At 42.3% G+C, this 25,612-nt stretch overlaps 1 protein-coding gene across 2 annotated transcripts in view; it reads left to right on the top strand.

The window, feature by feature from the left end:
* Slc18a2 (solute carrier family 18 member A2) overlaps positions 1 to 25,486 on the top strand; it is a 39,928-nt gene extending 14,442 nt beyond the window's left edge. For both annotated transcript variants that reach the window (XM_006978459.4, XM_015997197.3), the window contains exons 10-16: positions 2,256 to 2,351; positions 9,516 to 9,594; positions 9,768 to 9,819; positions 10,693 to 10,756; positions 12,376 to 12,495; positions 12,613 to 12,746; positions 20,123 to 25,486. In XM_006978459.4, coding sequence (XP_006978521.1) covers positions 2,256 to 2,351; positions 9,516 to 9,594; positions 9,768 to 9,819; positions 10,693 to 10,756; positions 12,376 to 12,495; positions 12,613 to 12,746; positions 20,123 to 20,227 — 650 coding nt within the window. In that variant the 3' untranslated portion in view covers positions 20,228 to 25,486. The remainder of the gene's footprint in view (positions 1 to 2,255; positions 2,352 to 9,515; positions 9,595 to 9,767; positions 9,820 to 10,692; positions 10,757 to 12,375; positions 12,496 to 12,612; positions 12,747 to 20,122) is intronic.
* The last annotated feature ends 126 nt before the right edge of the window (positions 25,487 to 25,612 follow it).

The raw sequence follows: 25,612 nt of genomic DNA on the forward strand, positions 1-25,612 counted from the left end.
TGGAAGGGCTTGCTTGCCTCACCTCAGGTGTCTCATGTGGGTCTTTGGCCTGAGAACTGAGCCCTAGAGGGCACCTCTCTGCCTGCAGAGTGAGAAGTCATACTTTTGGACATGAGGCCTAGATAGACAAAAACAGCAACAACAACAACAAAAATACTCTGGGGTTCTGTGGCTCTGTCCCAGGGGAGACAGTTCACTTTTCTGTTGGGCCTGGGCCTCCCTTCCCAGTGCCCAGATACAAGGCTGAGACCAGCAAGTAGCCCTCTGGCAACCCTGCAGTGTGGCTCAACCGGAGAAGGGGTGATTTGTCTAAGCAGGGCTCCCACATTACAGAAAAACTGAGAATGTTTGAGACAACCGGGTCTTGCCTTCGATAGGAGATTTATATTTAGCCCTTTAAGTTGGGGGCTGCTGATATAGCTCAGCTGATAGAGCTTGCCTATCAGGCACAAAGCCTGGGTTCATTCCCCAGCACTGCATAAACTTGGCTTGGTAATGCCTACCTGTAATCTAATACAAGGTCCTCCTCAGCTGTGTAGGAAAGACCAGCCTAGGCTACACGAAATTTTTGTCTCAAAAAAGAAAGAAAAAAAGAAAGAAGGAAGGAAAGAGAGAGGGAGAGGGAGAGAGAGAGAGAATCAATCAAGCTGTTTTGTTGTTGTTGTGTTTTTTTTTTTTTTTGAGACAGGGTTTCTCTGTGTAGTTTTGGTGCCTGTCCTGGGTCTCACTCTGTAGCAGACTGGCCTGAAACTCACAGAGATCCACCTGCCTCTGCCTCCCGAGTGCTGGGATTAAAGGTGTGCGCCACCACCGCCCAAGTCTGGACTGTTTTTTATTGTACTCTTCTGCTGTGGGATTTAACCAGGGCAGCACATAGGCTAAGGACTGGGAAGCCAGTGCCCCAAGCTCTTCATGCCTTGGACTCTACAGGGTGCAGGAGACACTCTAGAGCCAAGATGAGGTGGAGAAGGGTTTGGGAGGGTAGAGTCCTAGAGATGTAAACTCCCTGAATTGAGCACTTACGGGTCAGGCAGTGCAGTCTAGGCCCTCACTGCTTCTTGGAACCTCAGTGATGAAAGAAAAATCAAAGATGTACCTAACACTATTAAACTAGCCACAGTTGTTGTGTTACATGTGGTTGTGGTGTGGTGGAGGGAATTAGGGGTGAGGTGCATGGAGAGAGAGTACCGTTGTTCATATGTTCTGCTGTTAAATGTCACCAGGAATGAAATGCGCACACTGTCATCATGATTGCACATCTTTCTTTGAATTTGTTCTAGCAAGCTACAGGTTCCACAGAGCACAACACAGGAAGCTTCTAGAATGATGGTCCATTCTGTATGTCTTTTTCCAGATGGCTCTGTATTTACAAAGAGCTTGGTTAACAGATGAATGATGAATATTTGTGTGGATACGCTCTGTTATATGGCTAGAAAAACACCTGTTCCCAGCACACTTGTACACAGTGTACCATGACCCTTAGATTTTCTGACACCTCAGGGATCATAGACTGACCTAGGCCCTCTGCATATGGGTGACAGTTGTGTAGTTTGGTCTGTTTGTGGGCCCTAGGAGTAGGACCAGGATCTGTCCTTGGCCCATGAGCTGGCTTTTTGGAACCTTTTCCCTATGGTGGGATGCCTCGCTCAGCCTTGCTGCAGAGAGGAGGAGCTTAGTCCTGCCTCAACTTGATATGCCGTGCTTTGCTGACTCCCATGGGAGGCCTTACTCTTTCTGAGGAGTGCATGAGGGGGTAGAAAGGAAGTGGGCAGAGGGAACAGGAGGAGAGGAGGGAGAGGAAACTGTGATTGGTATATAAAATAAATTTTAAAACATTAATAATAAAAAATCCAAACTTAAAAAACAATAAAAGAAATGAAAGAAAAAACCCAAGCCCATTGCACAGTAAGACCCAGTCACAAGAGCCTCAGGAAGCCCCACGTTGTGGGTGGTCTGCCGGCTGCCGCACGCAGCTCTCTTCCTTAATGAATTGGAACACTTTTCCTTCATTTGTAAGATGGATGGATTAAGCCAAAAGAGCTTGATGGCTCCCTCCAGTTACACACTTTATAACTCTGGGATTGGACTTGCTCAAAATTAAAGTTAATACTCCTTGTTATGCCCTTGGTTCGCTGTTTAGCTTTTACCTCACGGAAGTAGGGTCTCTGAGCTGGGGTGCGTGGGTCCGTGTTTGGAGTGACCACAGACACTCGGTGTGAAGGCAGAAGCTCACTAACACCCTTCCTCCTATGCAGGCTCCATCTGCTTTGCAAACATGGGGATAGCCATGCTGGAGCCCGCCCTGCCCATCTGGATGATGGAGACCATGTGTTCCCGAAAGTGGCAGCTGGGTAAGGACGAGGGTGGGTCCTGTCTGTCTGTCTGCCTGCCCTTCAGAACCACCCACCGCAAGGGGATAGACTGATTACTACTGCTTGTCCCAAATGGACTTTGGGCTCAGTTTCAGCTTTGTTTTTTTTTTTAATCATTCCTGACAGATGCTTCAAGTGAAAAGGGGAATGAGATATAGAGGAGGTAGAGGAAACATCCACACTGATCTCATTATGGGACACTGTTAGAATTGTTATATTTCATCGTCATTGTTAATCTCTTAGTGTCTGTTTTATAAACTACATTGTATCGTAGGTAGATATGCATAGATTTTGGTACTCTCTCCAGCCTCAGGTATCTACTGAGGTCTTGGAATGTATCATCCACAGATACTGGTAGACTCTTTATAATTGCATCCCATTTTTTTGTTAGAGTGGAATTTATTATTGTCATTATTGTGACTGTGAATATTGTCCCCAAGCTGAACTCTGTATTGTACCATGATTGATTATCTCTTTTCCGATTCATTTTTCCTTGAGTTAGTCGTTACCTTGTCTTTCTCTTTTCTCAGTTTTCTTTGTAGCATTTATGAATGTATTCTTTGAAGTCTCTGCAGAGATGAGCGAGCCTCTCAGGGTGGTTAGGTCTGTCGCCTGAGCTGAGTTTGCTGTGGTTTTGCTCATTATGGATATCACTCCTAGTTCTCCAGTCTAAACATGCTACAGTCTGGGCCACATGGGGACTTTCCTCCCCGCCATCTGGGCACCCCTGTGACTCCCTTTCTTGCCCTTCTTCCCTGTGTTGATACTCGTACACATGTGTATGTATGTGAAGGCAAGAGGTTAATGTCACTGGAGACAGAGCTCACTGAACCTGCAGCTCATTGGTCAGCTAAACTGGCAGAACAGGGAGCCCCAGGTGCTTCTGTTTCCACCTCCCCATGTTGGGATTACAGGTGTATCCCACCATGCCCAGCTTTTTATGTGGATCCTAGGGGCTGAATTCAGGTCCTCTTGCCTGTGTGCCCTATGGTTTGACCCATGACCCCATCTCAGTGATATGTAATTTCAAGCAGTCCCTATTGAAGGGCGTCATAGTTCATTTTTGCCACTGGTCCATACTGCAGAATACTCATGCCTTTCCCTCTTCCCCTCATGCTAGGACAGATATCTGCAGGGTACCTTCCCCAAGTCAAACTGATGTAGTAGGTACTGGAATCCAATAGGTAAGAATGTAGCCTCTTTTCACAGATTTAATTTTTAGTAAATAGGTATGTATGTACATGAGGGAGGGAGGGAGGGAGGAAGGGAGGGAGGGAGATCTCTCTCTCTCTCTCTCTCTCTCTCTCTCTCTCTCTCTCTCTCTCTCTCTCTCTCTCTCTCATTATGTAACTCAAGCTGGCCTCAAATTCTTGATCTTCTTGCCTCAGCCCACTGAGTACCAGGATCACAAGTGTGTCCCACACTTGGTTAGTGTGGGATTCTTGCTGATAGTCTGTATCAGTTTCTGTATTGAGCTGTCTGTTCTCTTCTTACTGATAAAATACTCTTTTTGTGTCAGGCATTAATCTTCTATGAGAGATTTTCCAAATATCACCCTTGTTGTGTCCTTTCACTTCATAAGTGATGTGTTTCACGTCCCAGAACATCTGAAATGCTGTGTCAGATTTGACAGGCTTCTGTTTTTATGTCGTCGTCTAGCTCAAAAAGGCCTTTCCCTTGCCAAGATCATTTAAAAATTAAATAGCCCCTGTTTTCCTTTAATGCATTTATGTGTTTTTGCCTTATAATATTAGGTTTGCATGGAATTAATCTTGCTCTAATTTTGGCATGGGGATGTGGTTTTTTCCATGTGCCCAGCTGTCATCCCTGGGCCATGTCTCTGGGAGCATCTGATGCCCCATCTCTATTTCTCTTTGAGTGGCCATGTGTTCTTGGGCCCATTTCTGGATTCTCTCTTTTCTCTCACAGATCCATCATTGTCCCTGTGTCATGACCTCCTCTTGAATCATTGTAACTTTAAATGTTCTGGAAAGCTAGTCCCCCCCAAACTTTATTCAAATATGTATTATCTGTCTTAGAGATGTATTTTATTTTCTTAGTTCCTTCAACTCACATGGATATTTTCATATGGAGATGCTTAGTTCTGACTTCATTATATTCGACATCCTCTCTCTCTCTGTGGTGTGTGTGCCATAGTATACTTGAGAAGATCAGAGGACACCTTGCCTCCTTCCACCATGTAGGGCTATGGGATCAAACTCAGGTCAAACTCATCTCTCCTCTAACCCAGCCCTAGCTTGGACTTACCCTTGCTCTGCTTGCCTCAGGACATGTGTCTCAACAAAGTTCCAGCCCCTTCAGGTTCTATAATGCTTGCTGTGTCTGTCCATCAAACAGTCCATAAAAGGCATCAAACAACCCAGGTTAGGGCATGAGTAAGGGACTTGTAGCAGGTGGGAAGTTTCTTTTGAGAAGGTGGCAACTTCATGGATTCTGTTCCCAGTAATGGTTGCTCAGCCTTGGGAATATACTGAAAACCACCCAACTGGAAGCACTGAAACGGCAGATTTTATAGGATGCGAATTCTGTGGTGAAACCACATGTGCTGTTCAGTAGAGGATGGGTTCTTAGCTTACACAGTAGTTCAGACCTTCCCCATCAGGGCAGAAGTGGATGCCCAAAGGAGTTTCCAGGCTCCTAGAGAAAGCCACTGCTAGGCACACTTTCTCTCGATCTTAGTGTGAAAGGCTGTCACGTGTGGAGACCACAGGATCCTTTTGGGAGGTTCCAAAGTCTCCTTCCCTCTGGTCCTTGGCACCCTGCAGCTAAACTGTTCTCAGGAGGCACCGTTTGTCCACTTGGGGATTGCATGGCTTGGTCAAACACAGTGCATTTACTTCACGTCTCAGCTGGGAAGCTTTCTGATGTTGCCAGTGTCTCCACTTATCTGCCTTATGACCCTAATTGAATGTGTCCTGGCCATGTGCAGGGCACTTAGGCTGCTCTGCTCTTGTCTTCTCCAGACAGAGCCTGAGGCTTTCTTTTTAAAATCTTTAAGGTCAGCAAGGAGCCCCAGGGGCACAGGAGCTAGAACTCAGGCTTCCTGATATCAATAGAAGATCATTTGATGCAGCTTGTCAGTGCCTAGTATTTAGCTGACCCACCCTCAGGCTCTGCCTGCTGTTCACCTCAGAGGTAGTTTTCTCTCTTGGAGAGAATCTGATTTTAACTCTTGCCTCATCTTCAGTGTGAGAGGAAAGATCCTTAGTGGTGTCTACAGCTTGGGACTAGTGTCCCTGCAACCATCTGGCCCTGAACAAAGGGTACTGTGGGGTGAGTAGTGTGGAGGAGCCTGGAGCCAGTGGCCTTTGCCCTGGAGCTGCCCCTCAGAAATCTGGCCTCTGACTGACTGTGTTTCCCTGTCATCTTTGGAGAGATTGGAAGTCAGAGCCAAGCAGACCTTTTAGCTATGTGAGAGACATGTGATTGCTCTCATGAATTGGTTTTGGCTGTAGTTTTCGGGAATGAAGAGATGGCAGACACCTATTCCATAAGGCTTCAGTTTGCCCTGTTCCCAGTACCTCCTCATCCCATGTTGAGCAGGTCCTGAGCTGCAGCTGTTGAGAATGGACTTTCTGTTGTTCTCTTTTCAACTCTAGTTCAAAGCCAAATGACTTCTCCCAGACAGCTTGATGCACAGGGGCTGAGTTCAGGGTGAGGCCTGTAACTCCCCAAAGGGGAGTGTAGGTCTGGTATAACAGCCCTAGACAAGGTTGGAGCCAAGCTCACTTGCTGGTTATTCTGGCACGTTTGTTTTGAATGTGATGTGGTGATACAGTCATGAGGGCGAGGATGGGTCTGCCGGGCAGGGAGCCGATTCTGTCCTAACCGGTTGTGACTTCATGGGACATCCTGTGCTAGCCTGGCGAGTGGATGAAGAACAAATGAGTTGCTAACCATGTGTAGTGTGGGGATGCCAGGACTTGAGCCTGCAGGCCTCTCTTACTTAGGTCAGGGCAACACAGGCCCTGTCACACTCTAGTTCCAGGATCAGCCATTAGGAACAATCAGGGGAGGACCGTCGGGGCTCACAAGAGTCTCAAGGACTCACTACTGCCGCCTCTCAGGTCACACGTACAGCGTCCACTTCCCTGATGCTTCATGATTCCACAAGCCTCTTCCTGCTTTGCTGCTCAGCACTGAGGTGGGCTGGTCCCTGTGGTGGGTTTTCTGGTGTGACTGGAGATGAGGGAGGAGCCTGTGGGAACTCCTGTCAGAGCAATATGCATATGACATTGGATGCTGTGTAAAGACCAGGTGCAACTAACACTTCTCACTCAGGTGGGAGAGTTCTGAGGGAAGTTTATGAGGTGTAGAGCCAGTTTCTGCCTGCGACTTCTCTATGGAAACCCTGTTTTTGAGGGACAGTGGTCTCTCCAGTTCCGTGAAGTGGGCACCCTCAAACAGAACCTTTCCTCCCTCCACACCCTGGTTGTTGTTTTATTTTGAGACACGGCTTTCCATGTAGTCCTAGGTGTCCTAGAGCTCCCTTTGTAGAGCAGACTGGCCTTTCACTTACAGAGATGCTCCTGCCTCTGCCTCCTGAGTGCTAGGATTAAAGGCATTTGCTAGCACACCCAGATAGGACTTTTTCTTTGGGTGGCCAGCCATGCTCTGGAGCACATCCTGCCTGCCACAATGGAGCTAGGTTATGGGGAAAATGAGGTGGTTCCTGCTTGCTGGGGACTTATTATAGTGTGGGGAGGCCAGCAGGCCAGCCAGGGTGGAGAACAGGAAGATGGGATTTGCATGGAGCCATGTTACTGAAGTCACTCTGGAAAAGCTGTCTGGAAAAAAGTCTGTTCACAGCCACATGACACAGTGTGTCACTTGAGCCTCCACATTCTGAGTATACAGGATGGGAACAGTGGCTTCTTACAGGGCTTTAAGGGGTTTGAACCTTGCAAAGTTCAGCTAACAAGCTGTAAGTTCAAACCAACACCTTGTTTTGTGCTTTCTAATCCAATGCACTTTTGCTTGAGAATCATGATGAGTTTGCCAATGGCCTTGCTGCCCATGGAAAACAAGGTCCTTGTGTTTCTTAGTCCTGTGTGAGACTGGCACCCCCTTTCAGGTAGTAGGTCAGGCTGCTCGCTGGCACTGAGGAGTCTGTCGGTGTCCCTGCTTGGAGTTCTAACTGGAGTCAGGTACATTAGGAGTCCTTGGGTCCTAGCTGGGCCCTCAGAGCTGTCTTCTTTGACTAGAAACAAAAGGGTGTCTGTGGGCCAAGGTCAAGCGGAGTGTCTGGCTGACAGGTTCAGTCAGCAGTGATGTACATGAGGGTCTTCTGGTTTGGTCTTTACCATTTAACATTTCATCTTAATAAAATCTTAGGCAAAAATCAATTTCCTTCTTATCTATAGGATATCTCCCCTAATGATGGACTGCAGCCCTCCAGGACAGTGCTGAGTTAGAGAGTGGCAGCTACCTTGTCAAATGGGATCTGGCCTCAGAGTTCCCATAGAACAGTCCCTTCAGTTTCATTTTGTTTCTCTGATCCTGAGGCCATATGCCAGTGGCTGTTTGTCCTGCTGTTATTTTTCTCACAGTTTGCATTTATACAATCATGGACCTTGATTCCAACTGATACTGAGGCAAAGTCAACATGATTTCTATTACCCAGCCCATCCTGGTTTGCAGAGTGTGGGAGGTCTACCACAGACTTTCTGGGGTCAGGTTTTAATCCTGTCTGCTTTGGAGAGTGTGACCAGCTGCAGGTTCAGGGTTCTCAGAACTGTATCTTATGATGTTCTTAGCAAGCCATGTCACAGACCAAACGCCATTCTTTCCCCCAAGACACTTCCATGGCAACAGGACTCATATTTTCATTGCTTTTGCTGTAAGCTGGAGGTGTACTGAGCATATGGCTGTCAGTAAATGTTTGCCCAATCAGATTATACTGAGTGACTGTTTGGCCTCTGCATATCACTAGGTGTGATGGAAATGATTTCCAGGAACAAATGATTGCTCTCTACTGTCATTTCCCAGAATCCTAGTTCTGGCATGATTCTGTTTTGCATTTTGATCATAGACCCCATTAACCTGAAATTCCTGTTGTGTTAGAGGCTCAGACTTCTGACAGCTTCTCTTAGGGTCTAATGGCTTCGTGTCTTATCCTTAAAGGGACAGAATCATGCCTGCCTAGACCAGCACGTGTGGACCACTCACCATGCACAGCTGGCATACACAGAGACGGTGCAGAACAAAGCAGCTCTTACTGTTTGAGGGCAAGGCTTGGCATCAAGTCTAGCATGTCTCATTTCAGGGAAAAAATACTGAAATTAAGACATTGAAAAGTGGTCTCCTGTGTAGAGATCGTCCTAGTAATGAGCAGAAGAGCTGAAGTGGACAGATCTCTTGCATACTCATATGGCTTATCTTGATGGGCCTTTTGTTCAGTGCTGGCCATGTTCAAGGCAACAATGAACTTCTGGTCCATTGTCTCCCCTTGGACAGCCATTAAGTCTTGGGCATGAAGAATCTGTCAGTCACAGTTTTACCATGAAAAATGACCAAGTAGTGTTTTTTGTTTTTAGTTTTTATTTTATTTTTTTAAGATAGGAAGATGTTCACAGTTAATTGAGAAAAACAGGGCATGGAGCAGTAGATGTTACATAGTCCTCTTTGTGTGACAAAGCCTTGTGTGCACACAGACATGTGTGTAAAGTTACAAGGGAAAATAACTGTGGGCTTTGGCTGGTGTCCACTGCTTCCTTTTCACTTGTTCCTAGTTGCCCGAATTCTTCAATGGCTGTGCCTTTTGTAAGAATTTCAGAGGTGAGAACACATATGCAAATGCCCAGACCACATGGGTGGCCATTACTGGACTCCCACCGCTGGGGATTGTCTCTGTCGGTCCACAAGTAATGCTGTCACCAGACTCAGAAGTGAGATGTAGCCACTGATAGAGAAATGGTTTCCATTTCTGAAGTGTCTCGGCAGCTTTCTGGAATGGATAAGCCATGTGGGGTCCAGACTGAAACCGGATATTAGCTGCATGGGTGCAGGCCCCAGACTTCATCTCATCTTCTCGAACCATCGCTTCAGTGTCTGTGATTATTAGTTTTTCTGACATGTGACTTGTAGAAGAGCTGATAAGGTATCCTTTTCATAAATCCACAGGCATTGTTTTCTTGCCAGCAAGTATCTCTTATCTCATTGGAACCAATATTTTTGGGATACTGGCACACAAAATGGGAAGGTAAGATTAAATGAAAGCATTCATTCTATTGTTTTGATATAATGTGGTTCTTTGAAGAAATTCAGTGTTTCTGTCTTAGCTATTACAAATAACTGCTATGATTTTCACTGAAGATGTGTCTTAGGAAAAACACCCTAAGTGTTCATTTATTGATGTGCTTTTTCTTTTGATAGGTGGCTTTGTGCTCTTCTGGGAATGATAATTGTTGGAATCAGCATTTTATGTGTGAGTGAAAGATTGAATTTGACAGGCAGTTGGGGGAGTGGGAACATATGGGACTGAAACTCTTGTTTTGGGTGAGACTCACCAGGCAACATTTTATAACAGTTTGAGTTTGCTAATATTTGGTTTTATTATGTTTTTCATTTATTTTTTTCAATTTTTAAAAGTCACTTCAAACATTTCTGGAAAGACTCAAGTGGGCATATCATTTAACTTTAGATCAGATGTTATTTAAGCAAATTTATTATGTAGTTTACCAAGTTATTTTTCTATTTTTTTTTTAATTTTGTGATTTTTTTTGTAGTTTTCTTAAGGTCTCATTATGTAACCCAGGCCAGCCTAGAACTGACGACAATCCTCTTTGCCTCACTCTTGCAAATGCGAGGTTACAGGCATGAACCACTAAACATGACAAGTGTCTCAAATACTTTATGGCAGCTACTCTCTGAACAATAGCAAGATGTTACTCTAGAATAAACATATTTTAGTGGCCAATATCTCCCCAAATATGGTCATCTTCTCTTTGTCAAGAGAGTGGATGAAGCCATCTTTCTAAGGAGCCATGTAATTAAGTTTTCACAGTAGTCAGAATTTACATTTCAGGCTTTGACATACATCTATTGATTGGTTGCACTGGAGATTGAACCCAGGGTGTCATGCATGGTAGGCAAACACTTTACCACTAAACTACACCCTCAATCTGGGCTTTGGATTTTAAAGATTAGGATGGCAACCCCCTTTCTTTCTCTGCTCTCATTTCTTTCAAAAGGGAACAGGTCCATTAGGCCCAGATAAAAGATATTTTTAGGCTTTCTTTTGAAGATGATTTATTAGAGTCAATATCTTTTATTTTAGCATATTAACTTCCTCTTACAGATTCCTTTTGCAAAAAATATCTATGGACTCATCGCTCCCAACTTTGGAGTTGGTTTTGCAATTGGTAAGTCACATGGGCCGTGTGCCTCAATTTGGAGCTGCAGTCTCTCTAGCGGAGATTCTCTTCTTGAGGAGTGTACAGCCTATAGATAGGTACCAAAGCTCAGATTTCCCGAAGCTGAAGTGGAGGGCGCAATGAGATTAGCTCAGGGACAACCCATAGTCTAGATCCACGAAGATGCTTGTTGAAAGTCAGGTGGTGTTGGCAGAAGCAGACTGGTGCTTCACTGCCGTACTCCAGCAAACTAACGCTTCCTTATCTGTAGCACATTCAATTTAGTTCACATCTAAGAGCAACCTTCCCAAATGCGACTAGGGACAGACTTCCCATGTGCTTTTCTTATGAGGCTTGGTAAAGAAAATACAGGCTGGTGAGGTACCATGCTGTGCACCGCAGGGATTTTCAGAGGCAAAGGAAAATAAAACATTAGGGAAAGTCTGGACTAATGGTATGCTTTTGTTTCTCACTTATAAAATACTGATTAACATGATGAAAGTAAAGGCCAAATCTGTTACGCAGTAGTGTCAGGAATTTGGTCTTGGAGTGGTATAGCAGAAAGAATGAACGGGATATCTTCTGACCCTCTACAGGAGGTTGGGCAGCCCTGGCATCTTATGCCTCCTGGGGGACCTCCACACCAGTCCCGCTGTAATTCATTCTTTAGCTCTGTGCTTAATATCCACCTCTCAGGTTTTGCTCCACTCTCTCTGCAGCAGGCTGTGCACATCAGATGATCACAAATACTAAACAAATGAAAACTATTTCTCTCATCCACCGGCTGCTGTGCGCCAGCCCCTCAGCATGTGTTCACAGGCATCAGTTCACTACACTCAAGTCACCAAAACCACTTTCAAAGCACCCCATTTAGACAGGGGGAAGCAGTGTTCTGAAGCTAGGTATGACCATGCTCAAAGCTAGGATTTGCACCTGGAACTCTGAACACACGTGATCTTTCCAAGCCTTGTCCTTTGCTAGTCAAGAAGCCACAGCTTGTCATGCTGGTCTCAATTGTTGTTTTAGCCAACTAAGGAGCCAAGCTCTTCAGGTTTTAGTTTTGTGAGCAGGAAGAGATGCTCTCTCACCCTCCACTGAGTACTAGTATTTCAGTACTTTCCAGCTTGGTAACTCTCATGGTCTAAGGCCTGGTGTTGGAGGTGGGTGGAAAGTGGGGAAGAGGTTGACTGATTATGTATGTGTGCTAACTGGCAAGGGAAAAGTGATTGGAAAAATAGTGGATCAGGGAGGCATCAGCTATAGGCCAGGTTCCAGTGGCCTGTAATACCCTACACTTGGAGAACAGTAATAGGTGAGTGGCCAGAGGACTGGGTACCTTCCCCTTACCCAAAAGATGGCCCATTACAAGAGATTATAAGGTGAGGTCAGACAGCCTACAAATGCTTACCTAATAAGGACTCAGAATCCTGAGTTCCACTCTTTTCTGAACCCTACTGCTTACTATCCACAATGAAAGGTCTGTTGTCAGGGGTCTGTTACAGATGAGCAAGTGGCAATGGCAGAGGGGAAGAGCTGGCAATGGACTGAGTTTAGGACACAGTCTCCAACATTCAACCTGCTTCTGTTTCATACCACTTTTCCATACACTGTTCCTTGACTATCTACAGGGATGGTGGATTCCTCCATGATGCCTATCATGGGTTACCTGGTTGACCTACGGCACGTGTCTGTTTATGGAAGTGTATATGCCATTGCGGATGTGGCCTTTTGTATGGGGTATGCTATTGGTAAGACAACCTTTACCTCAATGCAGGAGAGATAAAACCTCCTACAAATACAGAAATCTTTACATTTTCTCACAATAAGACACTTGGAGAAAGTGCTGATTTTCTGTTTCCCCAAAGGTCCCTCTGCTGGTGGTGCCATCGCAAAGGCAATCGGCTTTCCTTGGCTCATGACAATTATCGGGATAATTGATATTGTTTTTGCTCCACTCTGCTTTTTTCTTCGAAGTCCACCTGCTAAGGAAGAAAAAATGGTAAGAAATCTGTTTTTAATCATTTTGGTATGGCCATCTGGATAGTTTCTGCATAGCTCAATTCTACTACATTCTATATTTCTGCTCCTTTCCAATAGAAGCCTCCAAACAAAAGCAGTGAGAGTTCCTTTTTAGTAACTAACACAGTAACTTCTTTTATTCATGTTATTTTAACAGTTGCTTCTTTTAAGCTTCATGTTCATGACCCGGAGGATGAAATTATTTTCATATTTAGATTAATGGTTTATAATTCTTGCCAATCAAATATAACCCTGGGACAATTCAATCTAGTTGGCTATGGTTCTTGAAAATCCTCCTGCTTCCCAGGATATGGTGCCAGTTGCTTTTCTTCTATCCTTATAGCACTCAGTGATAGTTGGTGTCTTGGTCCTCACCAGGCATAAGAATCTGGAGATGTTTTTAGGAGTCTGTGAAAGATGATCATATTTACACCCTGGGGCACATATGTGAGCACAAAGAAATATTTAGTTCTTATCTTCATGACCAGAATCATGGTCATGGGCAAGCTATAGAGAATAAAGTTCTTTTTAGAACAAGTTCAAATTATTGGCTCTAAATCTGAAGTGGGAGATGTATAAGTCTTGTGCCCTTTCTAAGGTGTTGATCTTACCCAACAAAAAGAGCTCACTGCTGCTCATCGTCTGTCCTGGCAGTGGTGCCCCAGACTAAAGTAAAGTATCAGATGCTAGTATTGTTTAGCTGAAAGGAGACTGTCTGGACTAGGGATGAAGGAAAAGCCCACAGGAAGTGGTAGTGTTGTGTTCAGGGACAGATCTAAGGCTTCTTTGTCGTGTTCTTTTGGAGTAGATCAGACAAGATTTCTATAGGTTTCCTCTCTCTGATATTGTCGATTGAATCTAGGGCTTTGTGTGTGCCAGGGAAAGCATTCTACTATTGATTTCTAGCCCTCTTTTTACCTTTACAAATGTTTTATCTTGAGACAGGGTCTCATTAAGTTGCCCAGGTTGGCCTTGAACTTACTCTGTGGGAGACCAGACAGGTTAGGATCTTCCCGCTTCAGTTTCAGGAGTAGTTGGCATTACAGGCCTGTGCCACTAAGTCCAGCACAGAAGTACTTTCTGACATGTACTACTCTTGATGGTTTCCTCCAAAAGCAAATTTAAAAACAGACAGAACAAAAATTTAGGTTGTGTAACCTATGTTTATCTGAGGCATTTTACATTCACCTATCCATGTACTGTATCTTAAAAACACATTGGTCTCTGGCCACTGACTTTGTGCCCTGAACTATTCAGGATTTAACTAGACTTCATTTCTCATGTCTGGGCTCCTAGGAAAGGAGGGGGTGCTGTGGAGATCCTTGGGTGGAAGGAAGCACCACCCCTTCTCTGACTTCCTGCTTCCAGCCTGGTTGTGTCCATCTCTGCGGCACCTCTGTTTGGCTGACCCTTCAGAGTGGATAGAAGACTCTCCACACAGCAGTGGAAAGCTGTCCTTCTGTGGCCACATTATCAATAATTTGATTAAGGTTGAATGAAGGTTACTCCCAATCCTTTTTGACCAAAGAAATTGAATTATCAGTAAATGTTTCTGTCACCCAGGAGACAGTTAAGACTCTTAGGGACAGTGAAGGGCTAGCATGGCCTGAGGGCAGCTGTGCTGGCTCCCCACAGGAATCTGCAATTCTCCGTTTCCTCTACTGCACTGGGAAATGATAGCACTTCACAGGAGTGTTGTGAGAGTTAGATGAGTCTCAGCAGTAACTGTCTCCAATGTCACCCACGAACCCTTCCTGTGGTATTGAAAGCACTGTTCTACTCTGCTCACCTGTGGTGATATAGTGTACCCTAATAAAACTTGCCTTAAGGATAAAAGGACAGAGCCAGCCACTAGATTAGACATAGAGGGCAGACAGTAGTGGCATACATCCTTAATCCCACCACTTGAGTTCAAGGCCACACTGGAAACAGAGCCAGGCAGTGGTGGCACACGCCTTTAACCCCAGTACTGGGAAGCACACACACCTTTACTCCCAGGAAGTGACGGCGGGGCAGAGAAAGGTATATAAGGCATGAGGAAACAGGAACTAAAGCAGTTCAGCTGAGATCCTTTCGGGTGAGGACTCAGTAGCTTTCAGTCTGAGGAAACAGGATCAGCTGAGGAGTTGGCCAGGTGAGGTTGGCTGTGGCTTCTCCGATCTTTCAGCTTTTAGATATCTGGCTCTGTGTTTTTTATTATAAGACCATCTAAGATTCAAACAACACTCACCCAGGAGCACCCAAACATCTTTGCTCTTCAAGGCAAGAGCTTTCTTTTGCTACTCAGACACTGATGGGTGGATATCCGTGCTGGATAGACAAGAGGGTAGACGTTAGTGGCTGTTGTGTTATCTATCTGTGGCTTCCAACATGAGCTAGTAGAGGAAATGAAAGAGGTTAGAAGACTAGCTGAGGAGATGCTGGAGGTGGGAAGTATTTGTCTAGCCAATCACCACAGTGTTTTGAAAAATGATGGTAGAAAGAAAGCCAGTTTTTCTTCATTTAAACCAGTGCTTTAGTTCATTTAAAAAACTACTGAAGGAGGTGGAGGAGACAATTCTAAAAGGTAATGCAGTAAGTATTACAGGTTTCCAGAGTCACTTCACTGTAAAATGTCAAATCCTTAACAAGTGCCCATTGAGATAAATCATTAAATCTTAAGATGTGCATTTGTCTATAATTAATGTCCATAATTGGAGGAATGCCATTTGACAGGCACAGTGCTAGCATCTGAGGTGGTGCCCAGCAGCTGACGCTTGTTGATTGCGCAAGCAGATCTGAAAAGTGGGTGGAAGCCAATAGCCTCTAACGATAAGGGGGCCGTGGCAGTATGTGTGCCATAAGGGAGAATAGATCACCACCCACTTGAGAAACCCCAGCACACACAAGTGCTGATCACACAATGCAAGATCATGAGCCACCAAGTGTCAGAAACATGGGGGCCAGAAGGCATTCCACCCCAAGCAAAGAATTCTTTCATTAAGTACTTCCTGCAGGTACTCAGCCTGCAGCTCTGTGTGAGAGAGTAGTGGCCTATGCAATGGTGTTTTATAAGTCACAGCAGGCTGTGAATAGGTTGTGAGCACTACAGCTTTCCTTCCATTCTTATTTCTGCTTTTAAAAATAATGTTACTGATAAAGGCAAAGGGGAAAATCCTCTATTGCTCAGTCTCTGTAAACGTGTAAGGCAAATCAACACTGACATTTGAGGAAAACTGATCCCATAATAAGACAATGACACAGGACCCTGACTTCTCAAAACACCTGAGTGAGGATAGCTGAGTTCTGAGACGGGTCTTGGTTTTCAAGTTTAAAAATTATTTTTTTTAAAGGTAGGATGTGCCAAGTTTCTGTTGCCAAGGCAGGAAAGGAAGTGGACTGCGGACAGCAGACACCTTTAAGTGTATGGCTGTATAAAGTCCTTCTTAGACCCCAGTTCAGTGCTGAGGAGATAGTTCAGTAGATAAAAGTACTTGCCACTGAGGATCCAAATTCAGATCCCCAGCACCCATGGAAATGTCAGGCAGATGTGGTGGCCCACCTATAACTTCAGCAAGGAAGGCAGAGCAGAGGATCACTGGAACAAGCTGGCTGGGCTATACTAGCCAAATTGGCAAGCTCTGGGTTCAAGTGAGAGACAATTCCTCAATATATAAAGTGAAGCATTAAGATATTCATTGTCAACCTCTAGCCTTTACAAGTGCACACACACACACATGCACCCACACATGTGAAAGTTTACTCACATATGCATGCACACCACCCCATCACACATAAAACACACTTAAAAAGGATTCTTGTCCATGGGCTAAGAAAAGATGGGGTGTCTAGTGGCAGATGAGAATATACATGGTGTACATTATAATCTACTTGTAGACCCCTGTCCCTTTTCTGGGTACTTACATAGTGTACACAGGGAACAAAACTTTCCTACTAGAATGCATGTCTTCTAAAGCCTGAGATTGGAGCACCTACCTTCCTTCTAAGTGCATTTGCTGATTCATCAGCCCAGCACTGAATTTTTATATTTTTATTACTTTTCTACTTCATTTGGTCTGATTTTTTTTTCTTTTTTTTTTTTTTTTTTTTTTTTTTTTTTTACCACTGTGGAGAACCCAGCTTTGCTCTGGGTGCAGTGATGGGAGCTAGGTATTAGCAGGGGCTAATGTATCTGGGCTTTGCTGCGCCTTTGGTGGCAACCCCTCCTCTCTCCAGTTCTGTTCCACAGTGGTGTTTGGAGTGCTAGCCTAAATCCCCTGCCTGCTTCATGAGCCACTGGGCACCTGCCCCTCACGGACTTACTGCTCTGCTGTGCACTTCTCTTTTCACAGCACACTATCTGGCATATTTAACCATGTAGATAATTTTTTTTAAAAAAGTAAAACTACTGCCCAGTAAAGCTTTTGGGAGAGGACATGAAGCCAGGTTGTAGAAGCCATAAAACAATATTCATGAAAGCTACCTGAAACACAGGCTATCGGTTGAATTGAAAAATTCTGATCACTTATATATTCATGATAGAAATAATCAGTCGTAATAAACCCTGCAGTACATGGCTGTATGTGTGGGCACACATGAAATGTGCATGTTCAAGTGCCCATGCATGTAGAGGCCCAAGGAAACTTTGGGTGTTGTTCCTCAGGGGCTATCTACCTTGGGTTTTGAGTCTCTTGCTGGCTTAGAGCTCACTAAGTAGGTGAATCTGGTTGGCTGTTTCATCTCTCTAGTGCAGGGGAAACAAGTGTGCAACATCACACCTGAGTTTTTAAAATGTGGGCTTTAGAGATTGAGCTCAGGTCCTCATGCCTTCCAGGCAAGCACTTTCTTTACCCATTAAGCTATCTCCCTAATCACAGTGCAGCTTTTTAAGACAGGGTCTTACTATGTAGCCCCGACTCGTCTAGGACTCTGTGTAAAGCAGGCTGGCCTCAAACTCATAGAGCTCCATCTGCCATGCCTCCTGAGCGCTGAGATGGAAGGTATGTGCCACAACACCCAGCAACTGCCAGAACAGTTTTTATTGAGTATACACTCTATGCTCCAGTCCTGGAGTTCTAAAGATTACCTATAAAAGTGAATGGTGAGTGGAGAAATGAAGGTGGTTGTGAATAAGGCAATGCTGGCCACTCTTTTTGACGTGGCCTTGCTGCCTGTGGGCCAAGTAAAGGCCAAGGCTCATGCCTGGTGCTCCTGGCTTTGGTGGAGCTTTCTAAAGTGTCTCCATTGCCTCCTAAGAACTCTGGTGGCCATGCTGATTTAGTGTGTTTTACCTACTACCCTCCATAATCTATGATTTGCTCATTCAAACCTGTCTTCTGCAAATCCTCCCATCTTCCAGGATTCACCTAAGCTTCCATCTCCTCTGCAGAACTTTTGCTAACCCTTAACCTCAAGTGAGTCCTCCGCTTGTGACCCTGGGGGAACTGTCCATACCTTTGGAGTTTCGTCTTTGGTATAGGACCTTCAGGGTAAGGTCACATACATAGTAGGTGCTCTAGAAATCCATGTCAGCTGATGACTGCTATAGCCTTACATAATGTATTGTAACCAAGGCAGTGTTCTGGAGGTTGCTGATAGCACTGTCACTGTGGAGGTAGGAACCTGGGATCTCATTTTTAAGCTGCTTCACTCTACCCCCAAACCATCTCCAAAGTGATCTTTGGGTACATAATCTGGGGAGATACCTTTAGCTATCCCTTTGTGTAACACAGGGAGAATGGTTCAAATATACAATGTCTGTTGCTTCAACTATTTTAGTAATCAAACCCTGTAAGTACAATTATCAGTTCACTCAGCAAGTAGCATAATTGGAAATGGAGTTGAGTTTGAAGCTGGCAGTTTGAGATGACAGCCTGACTAGGGTCACAAAGTCCTTATCTTTGTATCATACAGCAGATCAGATGAAAATCTCTTGGGAAATGATAAAAGGGTTAAGCACGGAATGGAGCCTTATCATATCTGCAGGACAAGAGCTGGGTATAACAGACACCAAGGTAGACTGCCACAGGCAGGATCAGAACATTTTAATCCACTCAGATTTGCAGACTGCGTGTACGTGCACACACACATCTTATGGGAATGGTTCCTATAAAGGAGGGAGACTAAGACATACCTGATTCATGTGGCTTGCACACTGCATTTCTCCGTCTGCCATGGGATGCTTAAAAAAAGTCGAATTTGTCTTGGGGCTGCCTGGGCTTCTTCCTCTGCACCATTACGGCTACACTGTTGCTCTCTACCACCAGTTCTGATCTGTAGACTCAACCAATTTGAATTCAAAATGTCTAAAAACAATTATCTGTACTAACTTGTACATTTTTAATCATCCTCTAGTTACACTACTCACATTGTATTGTGTTGGGTACTGTCAAGCTGAATTGAAATATACATGGAGATATGGTCTATGCAAATACACTATTCTACATCAAAGACTTGATCATCTGTAGATTTTGGTGGCTGGGGGTGTATACACTTTGGTCAAGTTCTTTAAGCCTGGGTGCCCATTTTCTCAATTTCCCATCCAGGCTTATTGTGAAGCTACGGCTTTCATCTACTTGTAGCCATGTTCCTGACAGGATGTCAGCTGTATTATCAGATTACTGCTTGGTTCAGCACACTGTCAGCAGGAATAAGGACTACAAGTACTTATTGTTGAGAGTGCTTTAAAAAAAAAAGCATCATTTTTGTTTTCCTTTTGCAGTTGTACTTATTTTTGGTTTAATTTTCAGAAATAAAAAAGGGCAGAGGACTTTTATGTGTATATTTGTGCTAAAAGAGGGCAGCTAGGATCTGGAGAGAGATGGTCTGAACATAACATTTGTGAACAAAGCCCTGGAATGTTTAACCTGGGAAACTATCTAAAAGGCCAAGGCAAAATGTGGCCTGAACATATTGTAAAACAATCTGTATAGATGGTTACCATCAGAACAAGATCCACAATTGGAAATAATAGAGTGGATTTCAGTTCAGACTTCCTTCTATTTCCAACAAGAATTCCATTTAAACATCTTCATGAAGTACCCTGTTGTGGCAGTCTGTAAAATGGAAGTTGGATGCAATGGGATCCAAAGCTCTCACCCTTCACAAGACTCTGTTTAAATTTTCTTAAATTTAATTCACCCATCCTTTTTTCACAAGACTCAAGTTCTACCTCCAACAGGCACAAAGAAAACATTATACCTAGAGACCACTTCATTTCTTGCCTATTACCTAAAACTTTTCACTAAGTGGAGAATTTGAGATCTTCAAGGCCAAGACATGGCAACTGCTTTCAAAATAGTAACCCTTAGCAGCAGTGGGTTAAAACCATCTTATCTTTACAAAACAGAAGTTAATGTACTTGCATTTTGCTTTCAGGCTATCCTCATGGACCACAACTGTCCCATTAAAACAAAAATGTACACTCAGAATAATGTTCAGTCATATCCCATCGGTGACGATGAAGAATCTGAAAGTGACTGAGACCCTCTAAAGTTGCCAAGTGCTTAACCGTGTAGCAGTGTTTCCAGTGAAATGACTCGCGCAGAGCTGTCTTAGTCACATCATCCATTCCTGGCAAAGAGTAAAACAACCAAAGGTGATACTTTCTTTTCCATGGTTATGATCGACTGCCAACAGCCTTATAAAGAAAAAGCAGCTTTTCTAGGGGTTTGTATAAATAGTGTTGAAAACTTTATTTTATGTATTTGATTTTATTAAATATTATACAATATATTTTGACGAAATAGGTATATTGTAAATGTATAAATATTTGAATCCAAATCAAATATAATTTTTTAACTTACATTCATGAACACTTGGACAAAAAAAATCTTGTATTTTTTTCTGAATACTGGTAATGAGTGTTTAAGCACACATTATCTGAGACTCTCCAACAAGAAACTAGAAGTCTGAGAAACAGAATCCTGTAAGACAGCGCCGTTATGTAGCAACACTGACTGTGTTGCTCTTTAACTTGTACTTAGTATCACTGTATTTATGAGTTAAAAGCTAGTCATTTCAAGCGCAGAGAACAAGAAATTATGTCAGCCATCTTTCAGACTTATTCATAAACCTTTGCTGGCATTAGTTTTCTATTTAACCACCCACCTGGAAAGGGATGGGTGTAAATTGTTTTCTGTGTCATATCATTGGCAGCAATCATTAACGCCAACAAGGAGCAAAAAGTAAATGTTCTGAAAGCAGAGAAAATAACCCAATTGTTGCTTTCTTTGAAAGATACATACTTGATGGTCTTACTGGGTGAAAATAAAGTATGTACTTTACACACTGTCAAGGTTAAGCATGGTATAATTTATAAAACCTAGTTCATGTTTTGGAAAAGGAAACAAGGCTATCAAGCTGCTATGTCAAAAATCAGACTATTACATCTTTCACCTGCTTGCAGGTCATCCAAGTGTTTTTCTAGAGATTTGTTAATTTTGAGTTGCTGTTATTTTTTAGACTCCTGAAAGTTGTTCATATCAGTGTAGAAAAGAATTTCAAACAAAGATGAAGAAATGAAACTGTTCATGTCTAACATGATTATGTTAAGAAAGGTAGGGTGGTCAGGACACTTTCCTTTTCTGAAGCAGAAAAAAAAATCTACAAATGTGTATGTGTTACTGTATCATCTTGTGTGCTGGGTAGAATAATTTTTCTAAGCATGACAACACTGATGTATCTTTTCGGTGTGCCAGCTAATATTAGTGAACATTATAATTGCTTTGTATGAGATTACAACCTTCCGGAATACAAACACAGTATAGAATATGTCTCAAATAGTACGTGTTAATTCTGCAGTTGTGAAATCATAAAAAAAAAAAATACCTGTCAGTTTTGTTAAGCTGAATTGTGTTTGTGTGACGTTGGACATTAAGAGAACTTTAGGACAACTACCCCTCAACTTTACTGGCTATTACATATTCTTTAGGAAAGTGGCCAATACTTCTTTTGCTTTATGAAGCTTTTGGTGGGACCTTGGTGATTTGAAGTCTGGTGTATTTGAGAGAAACAGGCTTTCTACTCATTAAACTACTGGACAGTCACACATGCCTGCAATTCTGAAAGATGGCCTTAGAGGAACTCTCACATGACTAAAATCAGAAGGCGGGACTTAGACTTCACCAGGACATCTTTAGAAGTAATGTGGTTAGAGAGGGCTTGTGGTTTTCCTTGCCCAAAATACCATATACAGTAATTGATGCTGATGTCATTTCAGTAAGAATGACCAGCAAAGGCACGTCAAGTTACTCAACTCCAAGGGAAAAGATAAAATAAAAAATTTAGGACTGTTTGGAGAGCAAAAGATAACTTGTTTCTAAGGGGAAAGTAAAGACATTTATATGACTAATATCTTGGGTACACAAGCCTGAAAATAGGGTGTTTAAAACATACTGTGCATGTACCAGAAAAAGAACGTATTTAAAGGGTAGAGGTGGCTCTTGTTTGTACTTAGTAACTCAAGACTCAAAAGTCTTAGTGAGGTAGCAATGGGTACTCAACTTTCTTTTGACTGCTAAGTGTATCTGTCCTGGTTGCACTTTAGCTACATTACTTAATAAACTTTCTTGAACACTGTGCTGTGCCTGCCTGTATTCTTTCATAAAACATTTCACCAATATTATTGTTGGAATAAAATACATAGACGTTGTTTTGGCTATAGATATTTAATTAAAAAGCATTCTCTGTGTTTGCAGGCATCAGGCAAAAGTTACTCCAGGCTAGGTGAACCATCCTCTTTGGCTTTCCACTGTTTGCTTTAAATGAAACATATGACTTGTTATATCCTATCAGTGTGGGAAAACAGTGAGTTGCCCTGGACTTTAACTCAAAAATTGTTCTAATTGCTATGAACAGATGATTATCTGATGAAGAGAGCTGCAATACCTAGCCATCTGACAGAACAATGACAAATTGCTCTGGAAGATCTAGAAATTAGGGTTATTTTGAATGACGTACACATGGTAGTTTCCAGGATTAGGGTGGTTTGCTGCTTTATTCAGAACTTAAGGAATATCAAGGGATCAAAAAGGATGAAGGCAATCCCCCCTTTTTTTGGGGGGGGGATAATGAAAACCATCACCTCAATTTAGAACTTATGATAATACATCTTTTAAAAATTGAAGTGATTTCAACTATACTTTAGAGAACTTAAAATTTTAAACTCTATTGTCTTACTAGTAGAACCAAATATGTCCAAATGTTTTTAAATTTTTTTAGATAGACTTTACTCGCAAAGTTTTAGGCTGTTCGTTTTTCTTAGAATGAGAAAGTATCTACAAAATAAGTTCTAGTATTATTGAATGAAGTTTGCTACTAAGAAATATAGCACAACTGGAAGTGGTGGAGCATGCTTTTAATCCCAGCACTCCAGAGTCAGAGACAGGCAGATCTCTGTGAGTTCCAGGAGAGCCAGACCTATGGAGAGAGACTATCTCAAAAAACCAACACAATCAATAAAAAAGAAATATACCGTATTGTGATTGCAAAATAATACTGAAATGTTGTTCATTTTGTCTAACCCCGTCATTCATCTAGATACCAATGAAGAGAATACACTTTAAATAGTCTAATTTTTTCTTTCCTGAGACAGGTCTTACTAAGAATAATCTACTTATTACCATACAGCATTAGAAAAAATCCATATATCTATTTCAAAAGGTAAGGAAGCAACAGTAAAAATTTCAATGCTTTTGCAAATTTGTTTAGTAAAAGTGAATTGTTAGTTTGTCTGCATGGCCAAATTATACCAGGCAATAATGCCACAGAGATGAACCAATCACTTTGTTTTTAGATGTCATCAAATGAAGATATTCTTACTTTCCATGGTAGTTTTTATTATTATTTTAGCTATTGATAACATAGCATGGCAGCAAGATTACATGAGTAATGTAATATAATACAATCTTTTAAACTGAAGCCTTATCCCTTACTATTGGGTATTTGGAGTTTTCCCTCCTTCCCTGCTCTAAAGTACAATTGTGATGCCTCTACTGTCTCTCCCAGTAGAAAAATATTGCACTACATTAAAGGTATATTTTACAAACATAATTAGCAGCACTGTTGAGCTTTCCATGATTGTGGTTCTACAGAGATAAATACTTTAAAGCATGAGTAGATTCTTAGAACTAAAGCTTTGCATTATTTCTACAGCTCTTTCAAATGAATCAGTGCAGGAGCATGCTTGGGCATCACTAGAACTTCCATGGTTTGATCCATAAACACACCAGCCACTTATGAACACATCACCTTCAGGGTAGCAATGGCAAGTTATTGTTTACAAGATGAAACGTGGCTATACATCAGGCAGATTGTTTCAAGCATAAGATGTGAAACAGCATTTTAGCTTCTGGGATTTGTTGTGGAAAGTCTTCTATTGTGGTGTTCTTTTAAATAGTGAGCATGCTTAAATAAACAGTAAAAAAAAGCAGGGGTGGGGTGGGGGTTACACAGATACAGTCTTTTCTATAAATCTGGCAAAGAAAGGTTTGTGTCCTAGTGTCCTAATATTTCACTTAATAACAGGAATGAGAGTTAGCTACTGAGTTTAAAACTGGAATAACTTTCTACACTCAACAATGCTTTTCTCATGTAAGTAATACCTTTTATCTTTACAGTTTTTTACTACTGTTCAAAGCACTTTTGCAATTATGCTCCTGTTTTTCTCACAACAGCCCCATGAGGTAGAGTAAGTACCTTTGGAGATGGAGTTGTGTGACCCTTGTTACCTGCCTATGGCTGCAGAGCTCACTAAAGAGCTTGACCTGGTGCAAACTCCTGGTGCAATTTGGGATACAGACTGGGCCAGTTTCTTTACTATTATACTATGAATTTTCCTGCAGCCAAAGAGCTGTTCCAAAGTTTTAAATTCAGTTGGTTTATGTGTTATCATAGTAGTTATTGTAAAAGGGAAAAACACTTTCCTATTCTATAGGTTAAAGGTAGATCAACAGGGGTCAAGCTCATATAGTTCTCTCAAAGTTGTGTGTTACCAGCATCCATTAGATGAACCCAGTACCACAGCAGGCCTTCATTTTTAGAGAACTAGTTCTAAGTCCTATGTATACCGTCTATTTTTATTTTTCTTTACAATGAATGAAGATGGTCTGAACTACTAAAGTATTCAGAATGATTGACATTCCTTTAAGGCCATAAGATGCCAAATGATGTAGTAAACATATTCTGTATAACTGCCAAGCATATCATATTCCTACATTAGATTTTTTTCAAACAAAGCCAGTTATCAATGCAGCCATTTTCAGAACAAGTCTGAAAATTTTTAATTTTAAATAACCTATGGGAGAACCAAAGATGAAAAATCATCATGAGTGTTCATAACTTCCATTTAAAAGGAAAGCATCAATATTTGGAAGATATTTCAAAATCCTACTGGTTACTGTTCTTCAGTAATAAAATCTTGTTATCCTCTCTACAAAATTCTTGACCAACTAGATTCTGCATTTATCCTCTATTCAATGCAACCTCTTCTAGCTAATTACTATAATTTTACCATACTTCAACTGTGTAAGAGCTTTAAAAAAAATCACAGAAGCATAAGAAACAAGCAATATATATATATAAAAAAAATAAACTAAATCAGCATAACATTTTAAAGCTGTAGGGTCCACTTTCCTTTATATTTGGCAACAACAACAAAATTAAACAAAAATCCCCCAAACCCCATATAAAAAAAACCTCAAGCAAGTACAGCTGACAAACCTCAAAACAGAAGAAAGAAGATTCAAACCTGTTCCTTCAATGATTACTGTTGTCAATTTAGGCATGCAACAAATTTGCTGTTATAACCGTGATGAAAATGAGAATGAAAATATTTCAGGAATCTGGACAGGATCTTACTTAACACTA

This window comes from Peromyscus maniculatus, chromosome 1 (assembly GCF_049852395.1).
Source record: "Peromyscus maniculatus bairdii isolate BWxNUB_F1_BW_parent chromosome 1, HU_Pman_BW_mat_3.1, whole genome shotgun sequence".
Lineage (NCBI taxonomy): Eukaryota > Metazoa > Chordata > Mammalia > Rodentia > Cricetidae > Peromyscus > Peromyscus maniculatus.